Genomic DNA, 21,105 nt, shown 5'->3' on the forward strand with positions numbered 1-21,105 from the left:
TCACGTCAACGGTGCTCTGCTCAGTGATGTGAATCACTTTATGGCTCTGGTTCTGGCCTTCAAAGCAATGTTTTCCCATCATAGACATAGTAATCACGTGCTCTGTCTTTTGGCGGTGGCTTCGTGAATGGGGGCTGGCTGGAAGGGGGTGACGGTGGTGAGAATGTACAGGCAGGACCCTGACTCCCTGCAGAGGCCAGGCCCCTCGGTCTGCAGAAGGCACAACTGGCCCTGGAGTATTTTATGAGCAAGTGTTAGCTGAGCTGCTGGGATACAGAAAAAGAGCTTAGGGAAGACTGAGAGCGTAAGTCGTGGTCCCTACCTTGTGGACCAGAGACCTCCCTGGGATGCTGTGAGGCAGTCGAGCACAGTGGTAAGGGCCTGGCCTCTGGCTGCCTGATGAGTCCCAGTTCTACCACTTAGCTGTATGATCTTAGGCGAGTGGCCTAATGTCTCTGTGCCTGGGCTTTCCCATTTGTAAAATGGAGGTATTCATAGTGGCTGTTGTGAGTCTTATATGAGTCGATATATGTAAAGCGCTCAGAACAGAGTCGAGTACATTATAGGTGTCAGCTCTTGTAGTGACAGAATCTCTCAAGAGAAGATCAAAGGGAAGATCAAAAACTGGGATTAAGTGTCTCAAAGAATCTCCTAGACCAGAGGTCGGCAAACTACCACCTTTGGGCCAAATCCAGTTCATTGTTTTCGTAAACTAAGTTTTATTGGAACACAGCCATGCCCATTCGTATACATATCAATGTACATGGATTATGGCTACATGGATGTGTGAAGCTGTGGCTGCATTCATGCTACAACAGCAAAGGCGGGTCATTGCAACAGACATCACATGGGATGCACAGGGGCAAATATTTACCACCTGGCCCTTTACAGGAATAGTCTGCCGACCTTTGTTCTTGATGATAGCTCCTGTGAGGGGTCCAGGAGCCTGGCGATAAGTCCATGCTGGGGAGTCAGGAAACGTTTGGAAAGCGTTCTCCCATTCAGCATTGTCTGAGCCCGTGGCCTGTACCTGGCACACCGACAGGTGCTGGTGGTTCAGAGGCCATGAGACCTGGCCCCTGTCCTCCAGGAAGTTCATGGTGTAGTGGAAGACCAGGTAAACAGATCAGTCGCAGTACAGCAGGTAAGTCCTGACACGGAGAGGCGAGGAAGGGCAATCAGGGAGCACTTGGACAAGAGCTCAAGGATGCGGAGACGTTGCTAGGGAAACTGCGGGCGGGGGAGGGGACTGTGCAAACCAGGGTCGTGAATGGGCCAATGTGAGGGGAGACCACACAGGTCCTGTGGTGGGAGGGCGGAGGGGAGCAGGTGCCGGGGGCCCCTCCCTGCGTACTGGGCTGGGAGAGGCGACATCGTTCTGTAGGGCAGGACTGGGGAGGGTAAGAGATGGGAGGGCGATTCCAGCCTGAGCAGATGGTGGTGATGGGTCATCAGGGAACATGGAGGCGAACTTGCCTGCGCGGCGGGAAAACCAGAGGAGCTAAGGCTTCCCCACTCGCTGTAGGTTGCTCACTGTAGTATGTGTCTATGTAGCCAACAAGGATTTTTATCAGTAGGGTCTAGTATTTTTGTCGAAACTATCTGAGAGCCCCAAGCAGGAATGCTTTCCTCACTCTACTTGCATACCACCGGCGATGGGCTGCTCACTACCTCTGAATGCAGTCCTTTTCATTGTGGGACCGTTCTGACAGTCACAGAGTTGGGTCTCAGTGCCTTGTCATCTCCACGTTTGCCCTTGGAGCCAGCCAGGGTTACCGCTGCTCCTGCCTCTGCCCCTGAGTCTCTCTTCTCCAAGGTCAGTACCCCCAGTTCCTCCATCCCCTGTTTTCTAATAGGCCCCAACTGCTGCCTGCTAAGGGCCCACAACCTCCCTCACCCACACTGTTGCACAGCCCAGACATCGGTCTGTTTTCCACCAGCCCTCAATGCTATTGCTCCTAAAACAAAACTCTCATGCTGTACATTTACTTACAACTCTTCCATGATTCCCCCTTGTCTTTAGGACAAAGCCTAAATCCTTAGCATGACAGACAGCCCTTCCTAACCTGGCTCCTCCCACTTCTCTGGCGTCACCACCCTCTGCTTCCCTCTCAATCATACAACTCTAGATTGACTCACCCCACCGCTCTGCCCCAGCACCTGCTTCTCCATCTGCCTGGATCACTTTCCTTTCCTTCTCCATTTATTGGACCCCACTCCATCTCCCAAACTCAGCCGGGGCTTCATTTCCTCCAGGAAGCCTCTTCCAGCCTCCTTCCAGCCAATGGCACCCGTCCTCCCTGTCCTGTCTGTCCACGCTCACGGCTTCTCTCCGTGAGTCCCGTGCCCAGGCCGAGGGCACTGCACAGGCGTACGGGGCTCAGCCACAAGTGCAGCAGTAGTTTCCTTCCGAGGCAACTGAAGGCACCCTGGGGTGAGGCCCTGCTGGGCTGCTTGGTTTGGACAGAGGAAGCCTGCACCACTAAGAAAAACTATCCATGGGAATTCTCTACTCCCTGAGTGGCAGAATAGAAAACAACGAAGCACTTGCAGCCTCCCTACTGGGAGACTGAAGATCTTTATCAGATTGAAACCAGCCTGAAACAGGCAAAAAGAGGCCCAGATGAGATGTTAGGGGAGGGGACTCTGTGTGTTCTGTCTTCACGAACGGCACTGTCACCCACCACCCAATTGCCCAAGCCGGGAAGCTGCAGGTCTTCCCAGACTCCCTCTCTCCCTCAGTCCCCACATCCATCCAGTCACAAAGCCCTAAAGACTGCAGGACCGTCTCTCTCTTGCGTCTCCACTGTGTGGCCCTCTTGCATCGCTCACCTAACTGCCACTGAAGCCTCCAATCAGCCCCACCAGCTCTGGCCTCTCTCCTGCCATGTCAGTTTCCACACGAGCAGCCAGACCCATGTTCTTCTCCAACACCTAACTGTCCCCGTCACCCACTGTTTAAAACTCTCCTGCCGCTCCTCCCTCAGGATAAAGCCCAGCTCTTCGGGGCAGGGGAGGCTATGAGGCCCTTTGGACCTCGCTCCAGGCAGATGTCTCAAGTTCTGGACCTCCTGGAGCCACCACCTTGCACAGAAGGCCCAACCACATTGTCCCCCAGAATGAGTCAGCTGACGGCTATGCTCAGTTTGTGGACCTGCATTGATAGACACTGACCACTCCAGAATGTTCCATCTCTGCCACAGCTCGGGCCTTGTACACTAGACCCCTGCCTCTCCCGTCATCCCCTTCTGACCCGACAGTCTTCCAGAGCCTTCAGAACTCTCAGACCAGCCCCCACCCCACCCCCGCCAATCACAAGCAACCTCCCCGCCTCCCCCCACCGTAGGCTAGCGTCTGTCACCTGGGGTTCTGGTTATCAGTTTACTGTTCTGTCTCCCTGCTCACCCAGGGCAGGGACAGTGCCATGCTCACCATTGAAACCCTACCTCCTAGGCTGGCACGTGGTGTGAATGCTTAGTGAATATTTGCAGCAGGCAGGGCGAAAACAAGATAAAAGAATCTTGTCGAAAGCCCTTTCCTGGAACATTCATTTATTCGACAAATAAACAAACAAAGTGGATGGAGAAAAGCAGGCAGAGGAGAGGCTGAGGGAAGTGCCTGCAGGTCCCTGAGGACCGCATACCTCAGAGTCCACATGTGGCCTGAAAATCTGCCTCCAGTTCCGCGAGGATTTCTGTGCATTAAAGCATGAAGGAAGAGTCTCATCCTCTCACAGCTGGCCAGATGTGCCTGGTGTTGCCATGACAGCCTCCAGAATTGGCCAGATGTACCATGATCGTCTTTGGAAAACGTCAGGGGACCCCAGAGACTGTATGGCCCTAGAGAGAAAAAGCTGACACTCAAAAAGGTGGCATGGAAACACTCAGTTTGGATTGAGGGCTGTGTGAGGTGGTGTCGCGGGCGCTCTGGGCATGGCGACGTGAAGATCCTTCCTGTCTTCAAGGCCGTGGGAGTCTCTCCCAGCAGCCCCTGCCCTCTCCCTAACCCCTGCTCCCTCCCTAGGTGATCAAGCTGGCCTTCGAGGAGTTTGACCTGGAGAGGGGTTACGACACCCTGACGGTCGGGGACGGCGGTCAGGACGGAGACCAGAAGACGGTTCTCTACATGTGAGTGAAGCGGAGCACGTGGTGGGCAGGGCAGGAGCTCGGGTACCTTGGCTGGGGGCGGGGGATGGGCTTGTCGAGTCCTGCTTGGTCCCCCTGACCCTACCCCCCGCCACCATGCTGTGACAAGGAAAGGTGTCCTGCAGCACTGTCTCAGCAACAATCCTTCCGTCTCCCTCTGCTCCTACCAAGGAAAACAGAGCACTGGGCCGGAGTCTCGCTAGGAAGTGACAGGGAAAGTATACAGAAGGAACAGCCTCTCAGGGAGCAGGGGGAGTAGAGGTTTGCTGCGTGCGCCTGGAGCATTCCACTGGACTGCCTGCGTCTGTGCAGACCCTGCTTCTGCCCCCAGGAGTTTTTCCTCAAGGCCACGTACATGTGTGGTGGTCTAACTTCAGACAGAGACAATGGAAGTGTTTTGCTCATTTCCCTCCATGCTCATAACTGTCTGGGAAAAGGATGGTTTCAGGGAATTGGGACCACATTTTCTGAGGCCAGAAGGGCTGGTTTGACATGATCTAGTCACGGGAGAGGATGATGTCAGGCTGTCCTGGGCTCCATTACACTGGGTCTCGGCTCCTGGGGGCCATTTGGCTCCTCCTTCACCCACCATGATTAACCTGACACGAAAGCAGAAGAATGCTCCTGTTCAGGGTTTGTGGCCCAGCGTTAGAGAGATAGACAGTCCTGACCTCATCCACCTCCCCTGCCAAGAAGGAGGGGAGAGTTCACGTATGTTGGGCACCTACTATGTGCCCAGGCACTGTGATGGGAACTTTCACATCAGTTATCTCATTTAATTCCCACAGCAGCCCTGTGAGGAAGGTGCTATTATACCCATTTAACAGGTGGGAAAACTGAGGCCCAAAGGGTACAAAGATGGTTGGTGGCAGAACCAGCACTTGAATTCATGTCTTTTGATTTCCATCAAGGACAGCATCCCATGCCACACCCCCTCCCAACCACACTAACACCCTCTGGTCTTAATGCTAAATAAAAAATGGCCATTCTGTAATAGCTGGCTCGTCCAGGAGCTGTTCTGTTCTGAGTGCTTCTCATACCTTCTTCACATCTACCTGGAATATCCTATTAGGGCAGTTGAATAACATTCCCTACCATGTCAGGTGACATGGCTGGGACTTGGGATCTCTCAAGAGAAAGGAGTGGAATGTCAGCCTGAAGGGCATCCTCCCTGCTGCCTACTCTCCACTGTATTAATCGGGGTTCTCCAAAGAAACAACCAATAGGATGTGTATATAAAAGAAGGGATTTACGATAAGGAATCATTTTGTGTGGTAATGGGGACTGACAAGTCCCAAGATCCACAGGCTGAGTCAGCAAGCTGGGGACCCAGGAGAGCTGATGATGTAGTTCTAGAGCAAAGGCCAGCAGGCTCAAGACCCAGAAAGAGCTGACGTTCAGTTCAAGTTCAGGGTGGGAAAAAAGCACTGCCCTAGCTGGAAGTCAGGCAGGCGGGAAGAATTCTCTTTTACTTGGGAGAGAGTCAGCCTTTTTGTTCTATTCAGTCCTTCAGCTGATTGGATGAGACCCACCTTCATTGGGGAGGGCAATCTGTTTTACTCAGTCTTCCAATTTAAATGTTAATCTCATCCAGAAACACCCTCACAGAAACACCCAGAATTATGCTCGGTCAGACATCAGGGCACTTTGTGGCCCAATCAGGTTGACACATGAATTACCCATCATACTCAACCCCTCCCTTCCTCTCTGTGCATCCCCATCACTCACCTGCCCTGGCATGCTGACCTGTGTGGTACATCAGCTCGATGTGTCCAAGAGGCCAGGATCCCGCTCTGTCTCCCCCATGACCCCATTGTGCTCTGTCATAGAGAGAACCGCAGAACAGCAGAGCTGAAAAGACTCTGGGGGATCATACATTTCAACCCCTCATTTATATGGAGTGAAAAAGCTCAGAGAGGCTCGACCATTTGCTCAAGGTCTCACAGCAAATGAATGGCAGATCCAGGGCTTGTACCCAGGTCTCTGGACCAGTCTAGTTTGAGTGAGATCCCAACAAGTTCTGTAGCGGCCCAGGGGCTCTCCCACCACCCTCAGATCTCTTTAGGCCAACATCAATTTCAAAACTTCAGGGAAACACATGCAGAATCCTTGGGTTCCTTAGTTGTCATAATTGGGTCACACAGAGGAAGAGCAGAGGCCTTGGTCTTCACCCTTGCTCACCACCACCCTGGAGTCCATCCTTACTCATTACAGCATGTCAGAGCCCCCAGCTTAGGGATGTCACACGCACCAGGCTGCCGTATCCCAGGTGGTCTCTCCCCACTCCACCGGCACGGTGCTCACAGAGTACTGATCCCCTCTCTGCAGCCAACTCAACAGCCCTCCTCAAGCTTTGAGACCCCAGGGTAGAGCAGAGATTAGGGTCCGTTAATCCCACCACCCCCTCACAACCCCCCACACCCCATCTGTGCTGACAGTTTGTCTGGTCCCAGCAGAAAAAGGAAGCCAGGTTTCTTCTAGGAGCCCCAGGCTGTGCCGTGGACTCTGACTCTGCCACTCCAGCAGGCTGACCTTGGGAAAGCCACTGCCCATTTTGCACCTCTGTCTTCTCATCTGTACAGTGGGGATAACACAACCTCTACCTCACTGGGCTACTGGGGACATTAAATAAGATCATGAAAGGGACATGGTCTGACTTGGGTAGGTGCCTGGTAAATGTGAGTTGAATCAGAATCCTCTCCATGCCTAAACTCTCTTCTTCAGAAAGAGCGTTGCCCAGGGTTGGGGCTGCGCTTTAAGCCTCACTTCTCATGCTGGAGTGGAAAGAGGTGCCTCATTAAAAGGACTGGCTGGGTTCCGACTGGGGAAATGGGTTTCTGTCTGTGTCTTTTCTGCAATACAGTTCACACGAAAGACAGGAGGTTGCAGGGGTGTAGACACCCCCTTGATTAGATCTGGCTCCAGCCATCCCTCCCCTGTGCAAGTGAGGACACAGACCTCTCTTCCAAGCCCTGGAGTCTGGGCAGGGGAGTCGTGGCTGAGATGCAAGCTCTGCCTGTGGCCGGAGGGGAAGTGGTCCTGAGTCTCCCAGCACGTGAGCACGTGCTGCCGGGCTCAGTGCCAGAAACACTGTGGGGCTCAGTACCTGCCCGAGTGGGCCTGGCACCTAGATATTCCTTTAGATGTCATCAGTCACACCGTCATTCTCTTGGGGTGCCACAGTGGGGTGCACGCCTCTGAATCTCTCTCTCCTGACAGCCTGACAGGTACGTCGGTCCCAGATCTCATTGTCAGCACCAACCATCAAATGTGGCTCCTCTTCCAGACCGACAGCAGTGGCAGCTCCCTGGGCTTCAAGGCTTCTTACGAAGGTAACTGCTGTTGGGGAGCCAATGAGTCAGACGCTTGGGGTGTGGTTTGGAGTCAACAAGCCCTGGGTTCGAATCCCGGCTCCGCCCTGCACTAGCTTCCTCTCCTTAGGCATGTTATTCAACTTATCTGAGTCCCAGCCTCCTTCTTTGTCCAGTGGGTCTCCTGGGCTGTTTTGAGGGTTACCTGGGATCAGTCACACACATCAGTTCCATCCTGGGTTCATACCTGGCTTATGTAGACCTTTGAAAAGCCCCATAAACTTTCTGAGCCTTGCTTATTTTATAAAATCTTTAGACTGGAGACAGTAGCTTCCCAAGCTACCCTATTTGGGTGTCATAGTGATGAGTGAGTATGTGCACAGGGCTAGGGACAGACACACACCGTTGGTGACCTGAGGAGGGTACAGACGCGGGTGACCTGCATCTCTTGGTGGGAACAGGCATTAAGGGAACGGCAAAGTCTGGGGTCCAAGAGATACCTTTACCATCACCCCTCCATGCACTGCCAAGCCTCCTGATGACGGCTAGGGCAGATCCCCACAGAAGGTGGAGCAGAGACCATCCCCCGAGCATTTGTGAAGGCCGTGTTAGGTATCCGCCCCTAGACCAGCACTGCGGGAACAGATGCATCAGATCTAGGCCCTTGCTGCAAGGGGCCTGCGCTATCATGGTAAGACAGAGGAGAAAACAAACGAGCTCTTATTAAAGCAAGATAATTGCAGCAAACAGAACCAATGGGAGCACAGAGAAGGGGCAGCCGTCCTTTCTGGGGCGTCGGGAAAAGCTTTATCGAGAAAGGGAGCTTTAAGTCTTTAAAATGACTAGAGAGACAGGAGGCAGTGGAGTGGGAGGGAAAGCATCCTTCTCCACCCCATTCGGAGACGTGATCATTCTACACGGGACTATTTAGGGTCCAAAGGACTCTCACTCTGCTCAGTGTGACTCACACCCCCAGTGGACCAAAGGCTCTTCCTGTACCAGGACCTGGATTCTGTCACCAAACTGGGTACACAGGACATGTATTAGTGTCCTAGGGCTGCCCTAACAAAGCACCACCAACTGGATGGCTTTAACAACAGAAGTTTATTCTCTCACAGTTCTGGAGGCTAGAAGTCTGAACTCAAGGTGTCAGGAGGGCCACGCTCCCTCTGAGACTCTGGGTAGACTCCTTCCTTGCTTCTTTCTAGCTCCTGCTGGTGGCCAGCGATCCTTAGCTTATAGCTGCATCATTCTCATCTCTGCCTCTGTGGTCACACGTCCCCGTGTGTCTCTCTCCTCTTCTCATAGGACACCAGTCATGTTGGATTAAGGGCTCACCATCTTAACTTGAGTTCGTCTGCAAGGACCCTATTTCCAAATAAGGTCACATGCACAGGGACCAGGGGTGAGGATTCAGCACATCTTTTTGGAGAATACGATTCAACTCATAACGGGAGGCTAGCCCTTATTTCCTGCAGGAACACTGTCAAACCATGGTATGCCCACTGGGGTAAGGAGGATGGATGTACTGTTCGAAGAGCAGGAAACATGCATCTAAGTGAGACAGGACAGCAGACAGAGAACACCTATTGGGTGACAACGTGCTGAGTTCAAATCCTGGTTCTGTCACTTTCCAGCTCCATGGTGAGTCAGGGAGCCTGTCTGGGGCTCTGTTTCTTCATCTGTGAAATGGACATAATAATACACCTTCGGGCACAGGGCTTCTGTGAAGATTAAGTTTAGATAAAGAATGTGAAAATTAAAATGTTGCAAATTACAAGGTGATTAGTGAGTAGTGAGTGAGTACGTAGGTAGTTAAATGAATGGGCTCTTCTGGCACATCCTTATATATACGCAGCTGGGAGGCAATGGAAAGAGCCCCAGATGAGAAATCAGGAGACCTTGATTCAGGCCCAAGCCCTGGCCCTCACTACTCTGGAAATGGGAATGGGTTTAGACTCAAAAGGTTTCTAAGGTTTCCCCATTTCAGAACTTCTACGGATGTTCAGCAGTGAATGTTTCCAGAAGTGGGGAGGAATGATTCTGTGCCATCCACATTCCCTAATCTTTCCATATCTTATTCATGGCCTGGATAAGACAAAAGTCACATGAGCTTGAGAGGGATGGTGGTACAGCAGTCAGCAAACAGCGTGCAGAAAGATCTGGATGGACTGGAGTAAGTGGCTCAGTTACCAGGATAAGATGAAGTGGGAATAAATATCAAGTCCTATGTGAAGTTTCAAAAATATTAGCTACTAGAATTTATCCCAGGGAGTGAGTGTTGCTCTATTCTATTCTGATCAGGCATCAGAGAACCGGGCATAGACGTGGGGACCTCAGCTTGAGATGGACAAGGAGGGGACTTAAAGTCAAGCCCAGTGAGCAAGGTTAACAGCCCCCTGAATGTTTATTCGGGGGAAAGTGGACTCAGGGGAGACTTGAGAGCTGTGTCCAAATATTTGAAGGGCTGTTCTGTGGGAAAGAGGAATTAGGCTTGTTTGGTGTGATTTCATTGGAGAAGAAAGGGACATATCGTTTGTTGAGAGCCTATTATGTGCCAGAAGCTGTGTGTTCATTGTCTCAGGGTTTTCAAACAGTGTCACACAAAGACCTGGGCTACCCTCGGTGACCACCAAGGTGGTGGGATAGGGGATGCCCAGCAGGGAGGCCTCTGACCCTGCCTCCATCCCTTCCTGTAAACCTTCTTCTAAGAGGGGATTTGTAGCTAAGCACGAGTTTGAATAGTACCGCTTCATCTCATGCAGTGCTCACAGCTATGTGATGATGGCTGCTCTTCTGTAGAAGAGGAATCAGAGCCTCAGAGGGTAAGTGACCTACCCAGGGCCACACAGAAATGTGGGACCTGGCAGAGTCAAGATTCGACGCTGGGTCTCTGTAGCTTGAAGGCCCATGATTTTCTCTTATACTGGGAGCCTCCCAAAGTTACAGAATTTCAATTCCTTATCAAATCTTTATAGAAGCTGAAGCTTTGCCCCAGTCAAGTGGACCATGAGCCCAGTCAAATAAGTCATGAGCCTGGGTTCCTTGTTACTAGAGATTGGGATTAGGTTGGCCATTTCACTCAGCCAGTATTGATTAAGCTCCTGTTATGTGACCAGAACGAGGCTAGGTACTGTGGCGACAATAGAAGACAACATAGACTTGGCCTAAAAACATACGCTGTGTGACTGCTGGTCACAGACTAGGTGTGGGCCGGACTTCTCCTCGGAACCATGACAAAATAGGAAGAGAGAAGAGAGTCTGGACGTTTAGACCCCTCACTAACCCACAGGGGCTACACGGGTTCTGTGCACAGAGGCAGCAGCTTCTGTGAAGATAGAACAGACTCTGGAATTGGACCAGAGCTGGTGAATCCCAGCTTGGCCCCAGCTGTGTGACCTTAGGCAAGTTATACGGTCTCTCTGAACCTCAGTTTCCCCACTCATAAAATGGAGGTAATAATGCCGACTATATGGCATCACTGTGCAGTGTTATGAAATGAGATCACGAAGGCTCTTGGCACAGTGCCTGGCACAGAGGTGCTGTCCCCTGGGAGCTGAGAAAGTTCCGTGATGACCACTGCCCTCCACTCCGGGCTGTGCCCTCCTCTGCGGGCCACGTGGCTCCGTGCCTGTCCCCCAGGTGGCCCGTGGTTGCTCTGATAGACCCGGTCCTAGGCCCCTGCCTCACCCTCACTCCCCAGACTGGCTGGGAAAGGAGGCGTTTCATGGTGGCCACTGTGTAAAGTGTGAAGGCAGACGTGGCAGAAGACAGACCCTGGTCACCAAGGGCCTCAAGGCCTTGTAAGGAGTTAGCACTTTGTTCAGCGGGAAGAAGAGCCTGGGAAGGGTTAAATGTCAGGACGGGCCTGCCTTTCCCTTCTTGTCCTTCCACCTTTGACCTTTGTTTGAGGGTGACACCCATGGGTCTCACACCTTCATGGCGAGATGCCCTCTTCTGTGGAAGAAGTGGGTGGTCGAGTTCCCTGAGGCCCCGATATGACTGTGCCCTTTCCCGTCTGCTCTGGGCTTCTCTCCCTGCAGCCTTCTAGGTCCCCTCCACCCTCCTAGCTACTCCCCCTAAGCTCTTGCATGGCTCCCCACTGCCCCCTCAGCGCACGCACTTCTCAGGCTCTCAGCTTTCATCCTCTTTTTCTAGAACCTTCCACTGTTGATCACATCTACTCCCATGACTTCAACCTCAGCCTGAACCCTGGTGACTTTCAGATCTACTCCCCACTTGCATGTCTAGCTGTGACACATCTTACGTAGCTTCCCCCTCGGACATCTCAAGCCCACCCCATCTGTCTTAGGCCTATTCTGGCTGCCATAACAAAATACCGTAGACTGGGACGCCTGAATAACAGGAATTTATTTTCTCACGATTCTGAAGGTTAGAAATTCAAGATGAGGGTTCTGGCTGATTTGGTTTCTGGTCCGGACTGGCTTCAGATGGCTGCCAGATGTCTTTCTGGCTTGCAGATGGCTGTCCTCTCACTGTGTCCTCACGTGACCTTTTCTTGGTGTGTGCACATGGAGGGAGAAGAAGAGTGCGAGTGCGTTGTCTGTTCTTATAAGGACACTAATCCTATCAGATCAGGGCCCCACCCTAGGACTTTGTTTAACCTTTATTACTTCCTTAGAGGCCCCATCTCCAAATATAGCCACACTGGGGGTTAGGACTTCAACATCTGAATCTGGGGGAGACACAAACGTTCAGTGCATTAACACCATCCCAAACCAAGCTCTCCATCTCCACCCCCACACCCCCTGCTCCCATGTTCCCATCCCAGTGAATAGCACCACCATCCACACCATCACTCAGCCTCATCTCCACTTCCTCCTCCCTCTCCCACCTCTGACTCAGTCCCCAGATTCTGCCAGTTCTCCCTCTGCGGCGCCCCAGCTCCTCTGTCATTGACGTGGCTAGGCCCTCGTCACCTCTCACCTGATGACGACACAGTCCTCCTACCCAGCATCCCTGACTCCAGGCCCCTCCCCCAGCCCCACCCATCTGCCTCTTGCTGCTCAGTGATCTTCCTAGAATCCAAATCTGGCACAGTTCCCTGCTACTTAAAAAAAACAAAAAAACCACAAAACTTTAATGACAGCTTCTCACTGCTTTCAGGATAAAGCACAGTCATTCATGTGGCATCCAAGGCCCCCAATGATGATAATTCCAAGCCAAATTCTGGCTCCTATGAACCCATTCTAGGCAGATTACAGTTTATTGATCTATCTGGTCCTACAGGGTGTAACCCAGTGCCTGGCACAATCGGGCACCCTTCCTCTACATCCTCTCAATCCCCTTTGTCTCACTTTACCACCTCCTGGCACTCAGGTGCCAAGAGCCCACATTCTTCACTGTCCCCATAGACTCTGGGGTCAGACAAACCCACTTTATAATAGAGTTCTGCCATTGGCTCTGTGTGTGATCTTCAGCCAATCCCTCCACATCCCTGAGCCTGAGTTTTCTCATCTGTGAAGAAGGACTGATAAACATTCATCTCACAGGGGTCTTGCGAGGATTCCGTGCAGTGAAGCCTCCAGCGTGGGGCACGGCACACTCGGTTTAAAAGCCTGATCCCCTCCCCTGCTTCCCTAGTCCTGCAGCTCTTCTAACCTGCACTCATGACCCAAAGCTTCAGAATTATCTCCACCCCCATCTTAGCCCTTCTTTTATCCCAGCTCCTGGGGAATTCCATGCAGGACAGACATCTTGGCTCAGGGATGGGAGGGTGGCCGGGATGCATGTGTTCCACAGGTGGCATGAGGCATTTGAAGGCAGAAACCCCCAGGCATACCTGGCCCTATCAGCATCAATACCCCATCTGCCCCTGTTCAGGTAGAGAAAAACTTCCTTAGGGCAGGCAGGTGACACTGCAGTATCATCACTGCCCCCCCCCCCCGCCCATTAAAAGTTTGAGGTCCTGGGTGGGAAAAGTTGAGGGATTTATTTCCCAGAAATACTTCTCATTATGCTTGTCACAATCCCAGGTCAGGGTGGGGGAGGGGCCTCCAACTCTGTCAATATCTGAGTCTTTGGCACCTAGAAACTCAGGCCCCCTCCATGAGGGCAGCCAGCTGTAGGAAAGCATTCATATTTGCAATTGCTCTGCTTCCCAGCAGAATAAGAAATATTTAAGGAACAGGCAATTAGCACTTACCAGAAACATTATAAAATTACATACAACTTGCTAACAAGTTTTAGCATCAGTCTCGGAGTCTCTTCACTTCCTGACTTGGAGCCTGGAATCTGGCAGCCTAATGCTAAATCTCGGAGGCCGGCCTAAGGGAGGAAGGAGCTGGGACCCTCACCCTGGAGATATGGAGAAGCAAGGCAGTAGAGATCATGCAGAAAGGATGCCCAGTAGTCCGGGGGACTCGTGTTGGAAATAAGGTCACCTGTGTATTCAACATCATCTAGGCCCCTATTATGTGTTACAGACACTGTTCAGACCACAAGGGGATACAAGGATAACAAGACAATCTGTGCCTTCACCCAAGTCTTAGTCTGTCTTCATTAGAGTCCAGGAAGTATGAGAAAATGGGGAAATATCAAGGAGGGGCAGCTAACCTTACTTGAGGGCATCAGGGAAGCCTCCCTGGAGGAGCTGGTGTCTGAAGCTAAGACTCGTTTATAAGACGGAAAGGAGTTGGTCAACATCCCAGAGAGAACAGGTTGACTTAGAAAGCCTGATCCCCTAGGGTTGCCTAGAGTTGAAGCTAAAACTTCCACAGAATAAAGTTTGAGAGCAAGTAGGGGGAAGATGACCAAGTCTAGCCTTCTGCAGGCAGTGCCTGCATCCCCTTCTCCAGAGCTGAACTCTGGTGGTGGCACCAGGAGGCCTCCTGAAACAGATGGTGTTAGAGCTGAGCTTGAAAGGAGACCAAGGGCAGCAGCCCAGCATCCTGACTCTGCTCATTTTTGGACCCTGCCTTTCCTCCAATCAGAGCGTTAAGCACATGGCCATTTTCAGCCTCCAGTCTGCAATTTTCAGGACCTCTGTCTCTTCTCACTTTATCCCCATAAGCTCAGAGGCCCAAACTTTCCAACTTCAACCAGGAATGACACCAGGCATGTTCCTAAGATGTTCACTGAGTCTCCATGATACCCTTAAAGCTTCCTCAGGCACTGGGACCTAGAGGTTGGCTAGATACAGGCAGCAGCTGCCCCTCTCAGGAAGGCCCAGTGGGACCCACGCTACACACGAGTCTTTCTTGGCCCCCGGGAGGCCAGGGGTGCTAAGCAGTGAAGGATGCTGCACCTTTAAAATTTGGCAGGAAGTCATCTGTCAATGAGATATACTCTTTAAATACATGGGCTTTTGCACACGGCAAGCTCCAGTTTGGAGCTGATACAGACAGCCTGGGGGCAACCTGGATGTTCTACATGTTTGTCTTCACCCCATATTCACCATATTCACCCCTGTTTCCCAACCTCCTTCAGTCTGTGACACACCCATGACAGTGTGGTGGAGGAAAGGGACGGGAGGGAGGAAAGAGATGGGAGGGACGAATGTCACCCACTTCCTCCACCCACATCTCCATCCCATTCATGAAAATTGTGTGCAGAGAACGATGCACAGGTTCCCAGAGATACACGTACAGCTGCCCTCTGTCTCCTGCCTGCTTGTGCCCTTCCCATCGTCAGTAGAAGCGTACAGTGGGATGTGTCCCAGGAAATCCATGAGATCCAGGCGCGCCCAGAGGTCGTCTTAATGCACCAGAGATGTCCCGGTCACCCATTGGGAGCCTGTGCTGGTTGAACAATTGGCCTGGAGGGCTCAGGATGTGTAAGGCACTGCGCTTGGCTCTGGAGGTACAAAGAGCAGTAGGGGTGGGACCCCCGCCTGTAAGGAGCTGATCCCGGCTCTTCACGGTCTCCCAGGCCATCTCTCCAGCCTCATCTCCTTTCATCATCACATCCTGCCACATTGAACTTCTGACTATTCTCCAGAATTAAAATAAATAAATAAATAATTGTCCAAGGGGGCTGGGAGTGACAGAGAGAGAGAGAGAGAGCTCCTAAGGCTGCCTGGGTGACTCAAGGGCACAGCCCCAAGGAAGCACTTGAGCTGACACTGAGAGATGATTCTTTGTCTAGTTGACAAGTGGAGGAAGAAAGGACAGCAGGCACCAAGTTAGAGCCACGTGAGAGCCGGCTGGGCTCTGCCAACAATGGGCCAATAATGACCTTGAGGAAACACCTCCTGGTTCCTGGTTACGTGCCACGTGCTGGACATTTCGACAGTTGTCTTACGTACATAAACTCATTTAATCCTGAAAACAACCCTGCAAGGTTGCTGTTCTTATTACCATTTCTGTATTACAAGTGACAAAACTAAGACTCAGAGAGGATGTGAAAGGTACCCAAGGTCTACTACTTAGTGTCAGAGCCAGGATACAGATCCGGGACTTGCTCAGAGTCCTCACCTTCGCGCTATTTTGCCCCCTGCCCGTGGCTCCATTTTGTGGTGAACCTCAAGGTCAGACATGGACAAATAGGAGGCTGGGGCGGGAGGGGGCAGGCAAAGGTCCTGCCACGCCAAGGAGTTGGAGTTTTCATCTGTGGATTTTAGGGAAGCCATGGAAGAATCAATGAGCAGGGCACACTAATGATCAGATGTTCGTTCCTGGGTGATCTCGTGCTGCTTTGCAGAATATGACAGAGTAGAGGGAAGGGGCAAGGGAACGGCTCTTGCCTAACACCATGCCCATGTGAGGAATTGAGACGGGTGGACTTGGGCGGTGAGGGGAAGAATGGAGAGCAGAGGGTGCAGGGATGTCCCAGAGGAGGAACCGCCAGGAGGTGGTTAGCGAGGGCTGTGACAGGGAGGGGAGGGCAGAACCCAGGCTGATTCCTGTGTCTGCCTGGACAACCTCCATGAAGCCTCTTGCCTCCCCCAGCTGCAGCCCGAGACCGGAGCTGCCTCCCCTTCGCCCCCAGAGGTTGTGTGGTCAGGTACACACCCCGTCCCGGCCCGCATCATTTCCTCTGTAACTATCTCTAGAGCCACCTGACTGTGAGTTGTCCAAGGGCAGGGGCCCTGTGTCAGGCAGCTCTGTATCATTAGCCCTGAGCGTGGCATTTGACACACTCCCCGTGCAACACATATCAGCTGTGCTCACACACTGAGCAGCGTGCTGCCTGTGCTCCAGACGCTGTGCTAAGTGATCAACAACACATAACTGACGCCTGCCTCCATAGGGCTTCCCTTCCAGTGGGTGGGGAGATGAGAAACGAGGAAGCCACCTGGCAGCCAGCGGGGCGCCAGTGGGGGCTGAGATGGTGAACCAAGTTGTCCCTGATGCCCCAACAGACAGTAGGCTCCAGGAGAGTGGAGATTTTTGCCCTTTATTCCACCACTATACGTGCAATGTCTAGAACAGGAGCTAATGAAATGAATAGAGGAATACTTACAATCGGTGCTACAAAGAAAAAGACCAGGGTGCCAAGAGAGCAAAGGAAAGGGGAAACATCTAAGAAGAGAGGTCAGGGAAAGCACCTTGAGGAGGTGACGTCTTAAGCTAAAGTCTGGGGCATGAGCAGTCGGCCATGTGACATTGGGGAGGAGAGGAAGCTGCAGCCCGGGCTGAGGGAACAGTGAATCAGTGAAGGAACAAATGAAGTCCCAGCCGGTTGGAAAGGCAGCGAATCATAGCCCATGGTCAGACCCTCCTCTCCCTCTACACGGCGCTGCTCTTCTTGGAGCACATCCAGTGGTGAATTTATACAGACACGAGAAGCAGTTCCTTCTCTACAGACATTGTCATAAAAGAGGATTCCAATTTGGTATCACAAATTGAAGAACCTGGGGAGAAGACAGTAAGGTTGATCACAGACGATAGGAATAAAACAGTGGAGAAAGGGGAAAGCGAATATGCAGAGCCCAGTCGTGATGGAATTCTGAGGGTCTTTGAAGCACGCATCTTGTGTTCGCCTTACTTCTGGTGCTGTTCCACCTATGTGCAAACCCTTCCCTTTGACCTAGACTGTCTCCACCTCTGCCACTCGCTACCCTCCTCGTGGATGTCACCAGCCTCTTCCTCTCCACTCTGGGTCTCACCATCACCTTGCCTCTCGTTTCTCAGCCTTCTCCCATCCTGTCAGTGCGGACCTTGCTCTCTGGCACCTCTGAAGCCTTCACTCCACCCACCTGCTCTGGGGCCCCTTGTCCCTTCCGCTCCCCCACTGGTTCCTCCCTCTACTCCATTCACCATCCTTCTCTTGGCCTCTACATCCCCATCCCCTCCCCCGCTCCTCCTCTGTTCACTTCCTTCCTCCTGAGACCCTTGCATCACACATCAGCCATTCCTTGAACAGTATCCTTGACTCCCTGCTCACCGCCCTGCCGTTTTTCCACGTGCACGTGAACCAGGTTCTGAGGGATCTGGGACAAGCCACACAGCCCTGCTCGGTGGCAGCACCCCTGTAAATGAGCTGTCTCCACCCTCCGTGGAACCCAGGGTGCATGGCAGTCCTTCCAGCCATGATTCCTCTTCTCCAGGTGACTGTCGCAGACGTTCTTGTCAACGTCGCATCCTTCTCCCCACAACCCGTCCCCCACCTTCAGCAAACATCATGACACTTCGTCCTCCTCCACTAGGAAAGTAGAGCCTGTGTCATCACAGGATCTTCTTCAACCTCCCGCCCTCCTACCTGAAAGCTCGCTGTGATCACCTCTTCCCTCTGCCCCGCATCACGAGGGAAGGAGAGCTTCCTGGTCTCTAAGGTGAGCCCCCCAGCGTGCGCTGGGCCCCGGGCTCCTGCTTCTCCATAGCCTCGTGCTGTCACTGCCCATTTCAGCTAACCAGTGTCTCTCATTCAGTTATATCCATTCATATTCTCTCTCTCTCTCTGCCCTCCCCTAGCATTTAATTATGGTCAAGTTTCTTCGACCTTAAAAAGTCTTTTCAGCTGCCCCCTCAAGGCCATATTCCTCATAAGTTGCCCCCTGAATTCTCCCTATTGCTTCACTTCCAAGAAATGCCTTCTTTACGAGTCATCTACTCTTCCTGGATCGTCTTCCTCTTCTCCCGTCAGTGCCGGGCTGGCCCCACCATCACACTCAGTCTCCTGCCCGTATCCAGTGAGCTCCTTTCACTGACCTGCTTTCCAGTCCTTTCTACACTTCCCTGCCACGTTCGATGCCGTTGGTCTCCTTCCTGAAACTCATTCTCCTCTAAGCTTCCGGGGCTCTGCTCCCTGCAGGATCTCAGACTAGCCTTCTGCTGGTCCCTGCGGTGTCCCTAGCTGTTCTGTCCGGACTGATGTCTCCCCTTGGGTGGCCTCATTCTTCTCATGACCCTCTATGAGCTGAATCCAAATTCTGTATTTCTAGACCAGATTTTCCTCGTGGGCATAAGACCCACGTAGCCCCTTTCTACTAGGTTTGTCCCCGTGGAGGTGCCAAGTGACCCTCCAGCCCTGCTCCCTCCACATCTGGTGAAGATGAAAGCAACCCAGTACCCAGGCCAAGCCCTGCAGTCATCGTAGCCCCTGCCTCCCCATTATCCCCTGTCTGCTCAATTTCAGTGTGGCCTGTGGCTTCTTCCTGCTTTAGACCTCCCAAGTCTTTCTGCCTCTCCCCATCCCCTCTGCCTGTGCCCAGTCCAGGATGCTGTCAAAACAGCTCCCATGGGCTTCCCTGGTGGAGCAGTGGTTGAGAGTCCGCCTGCCAATGCAGGGGACACAGGTTCGTGCCCCGGTCCAGGAAGATCCCACATGCCGCGGAACGGCTGGGCTCGTGAGCCATGGCCGCTGTGCCTGCGCGTCCAGAGCCTGTGCTCCGCAACGGGAGAGGCCACAACAGTGAGAGGCCCGCGTACCGCAAAAAACAAAACAACAAAAAAAAAACAGCTCCCAGATCATTGGAAGCCTCCCTCTAGAACGGAACCTCCATGGCGGCAGGGCCTGTGTCTGCCTTGTTCTGTGTCTCACCCACAGTACCCAGCACAGTGGCTCATGCTAAGGAGACACTCAAATGTTTGTTGAATGAATGAACGATCTCCCTGCCTCCAGAATTGCTGCCCCCAGACTGTTCTCCAGGCAGCAATCAGGGTGACCTTTTAAAATCCACACTATGAAATGCCAAGTGGAATGAAACCCTTTCCTGAGCCCGCATTGCCTACACTCTGAAGTCCAGTCTCGTTAGCAGGTCGAACAGGCCCTTTTGTGGGTTGGCCCTGCCTGCCTCTTCCAGCCTCGTCTGTCATCATCTGGTGGAAAGTACTCATGCTTGTGGAAAGGCAATGTGGCATGGTGGTGAAGAGCCCTGGAACCATACAACCTGGGTTTGGACCTCAGATTCACCATTTCCTGGCTCTGTGACCTTGGATAATTACATCACCTCTCTGTGCCTCAGTCTCTTCACCTTTAAAATGGAGACAGTAGTACCTAGGTCACAGTGTACTGTAAGGATGAAATGATGCACTATGTAAAGTTCTCAGAGTGGCTGCCAGCACACAGTCAGCGCTAGAGTGATTAGTTCTATAACTAAAAGTTCGTTATGATCGTAACGATTAGTTAGTTATCATCACTGCTATCATTGCAGTCCTGCAAACAGCCTCTGAGACTCTGCATGGGCTCCTCCCCCACCTGAAGGGTCCTTCCTCTCCTCTCCCTCCCACTAATGCCTTTCTCTTCTTCCCAGCTTTACTGAGATGTAATTAACATATAACATTGTGTAAATTTAAGGTGTACAACGTGTTGATTTGATATATGTATATATTGTGAAGTGATTACCACAGTAAGGTTAGTTAACACACCCATCACCTCACCTTACAGTTTGTGTGTGTGTATGTGTTGAGAACTTTTAAGACCTACCCTCTTAGCAACTTCCAAATATACAATACACTGTTGTTAACCAGAGTCACCATGCTGTACATCATATCCCCCTGACTTATTCATCTTATAACTGGAACTCTGTATCCTTTTACCACCTGCATCTATTTCCCCCACCGCACTCTTGTCAACCACCATTCCACTCTCTGTTTCTATGAGTTCATTTTTTTTAGATTCCACATATAAGTGAGATGATACAGTATTTGTCTTTCTCTGTACAACTTATTTCACTTAGCATAACGCCCTCAAGTTTCACCCATGTCACAAATGGCAGGATTTCCTTCTTGTTTGTGGCTGAGAAATATTCCATTGTATGTGTGTGCCACGTTTTCTTTACCTGTCCATCCATCAGTGGACACGTAAGTTGTTTCCATGGCTTGGCTGTTAGTAAATAACACTGCAATGAATCCCACATACTCCTTTCACCTGCTGGCTCCTACACAGGCTTCAGGCCTCAGCTTAAACATCCTCCAAGAAGGCCTCCTCCAGGAAGCCTTCCCTGATGCCAGGGTTGGGATTGGGCTGAGATGAGAGAGACATTCACCTTGGGCATAATTTTAAGGGAGGCACCAAAGAACTCAGTAATTAAATAATATTTTAATGTAGTATTTTTAAAAAACCAAGATTAATGCAAAATATCCATGATAAAAAAAGAGCATTTCAATAATGACAGGCTCTGATGGCCAGGACTAGGGTGGGACAAGTGAGGTGAGCTGTGCAAGTGCTGGATCGGATCTGGTCTTTTTATTAAGTCCTGGTGTTTTTCTTCATGTTGGATTTGATTTATAGGCATCAATTTTGAT

The 21,105-nt window shown here is 51.8% G+C and overlaps 1 protein-coding gene across 2 annotated transcripts in view; it reads left to right on the forward strand.

Annotated features, from left to right (window-relative positions):
- CSMD2 (CUB and Sushi multiple domains 2) overlaps positions 1 to 21,105 on the forward strand; it is a 665,093-nt gene that overhangs the window by 361,010 nt on the left and 282,978 nt on the right. For both annotated transcript variants that reach the window (XM_029230811.1, XM_029230813.1), the window contains exons 11-12: positions 4,024 to 4,127; positions 7,365 to 7,477. In XM_029230811.1, coding sequence (XP_029086644.1) covers positions 4,024 to 4,127; positions 7,365 to 7,477 — 217 coding nt within the window. The remainder of the gene's footprint in view (positions 1 to 4,023; positions 4,128 to 7,364; positions 7,478 to 21,105) is intronic.

Source organism: Monodon monoceros, unplaced genomic scaffold (genome assembly GCF_005190385.1).
Source record: "Monodon monoceros isolate NGI ecotype Baffin Bay Population unplaced genomic scaffold, NGI_Narwhal_1 Super_Scaffold_18, whole genome shotgun sequence".
Lineage (NCBI taxonomy): Eukaryota > Metazoa > Chordata > Mammalia > Artiodactyla > Monodontidae > Monodon > Monodon monoceros.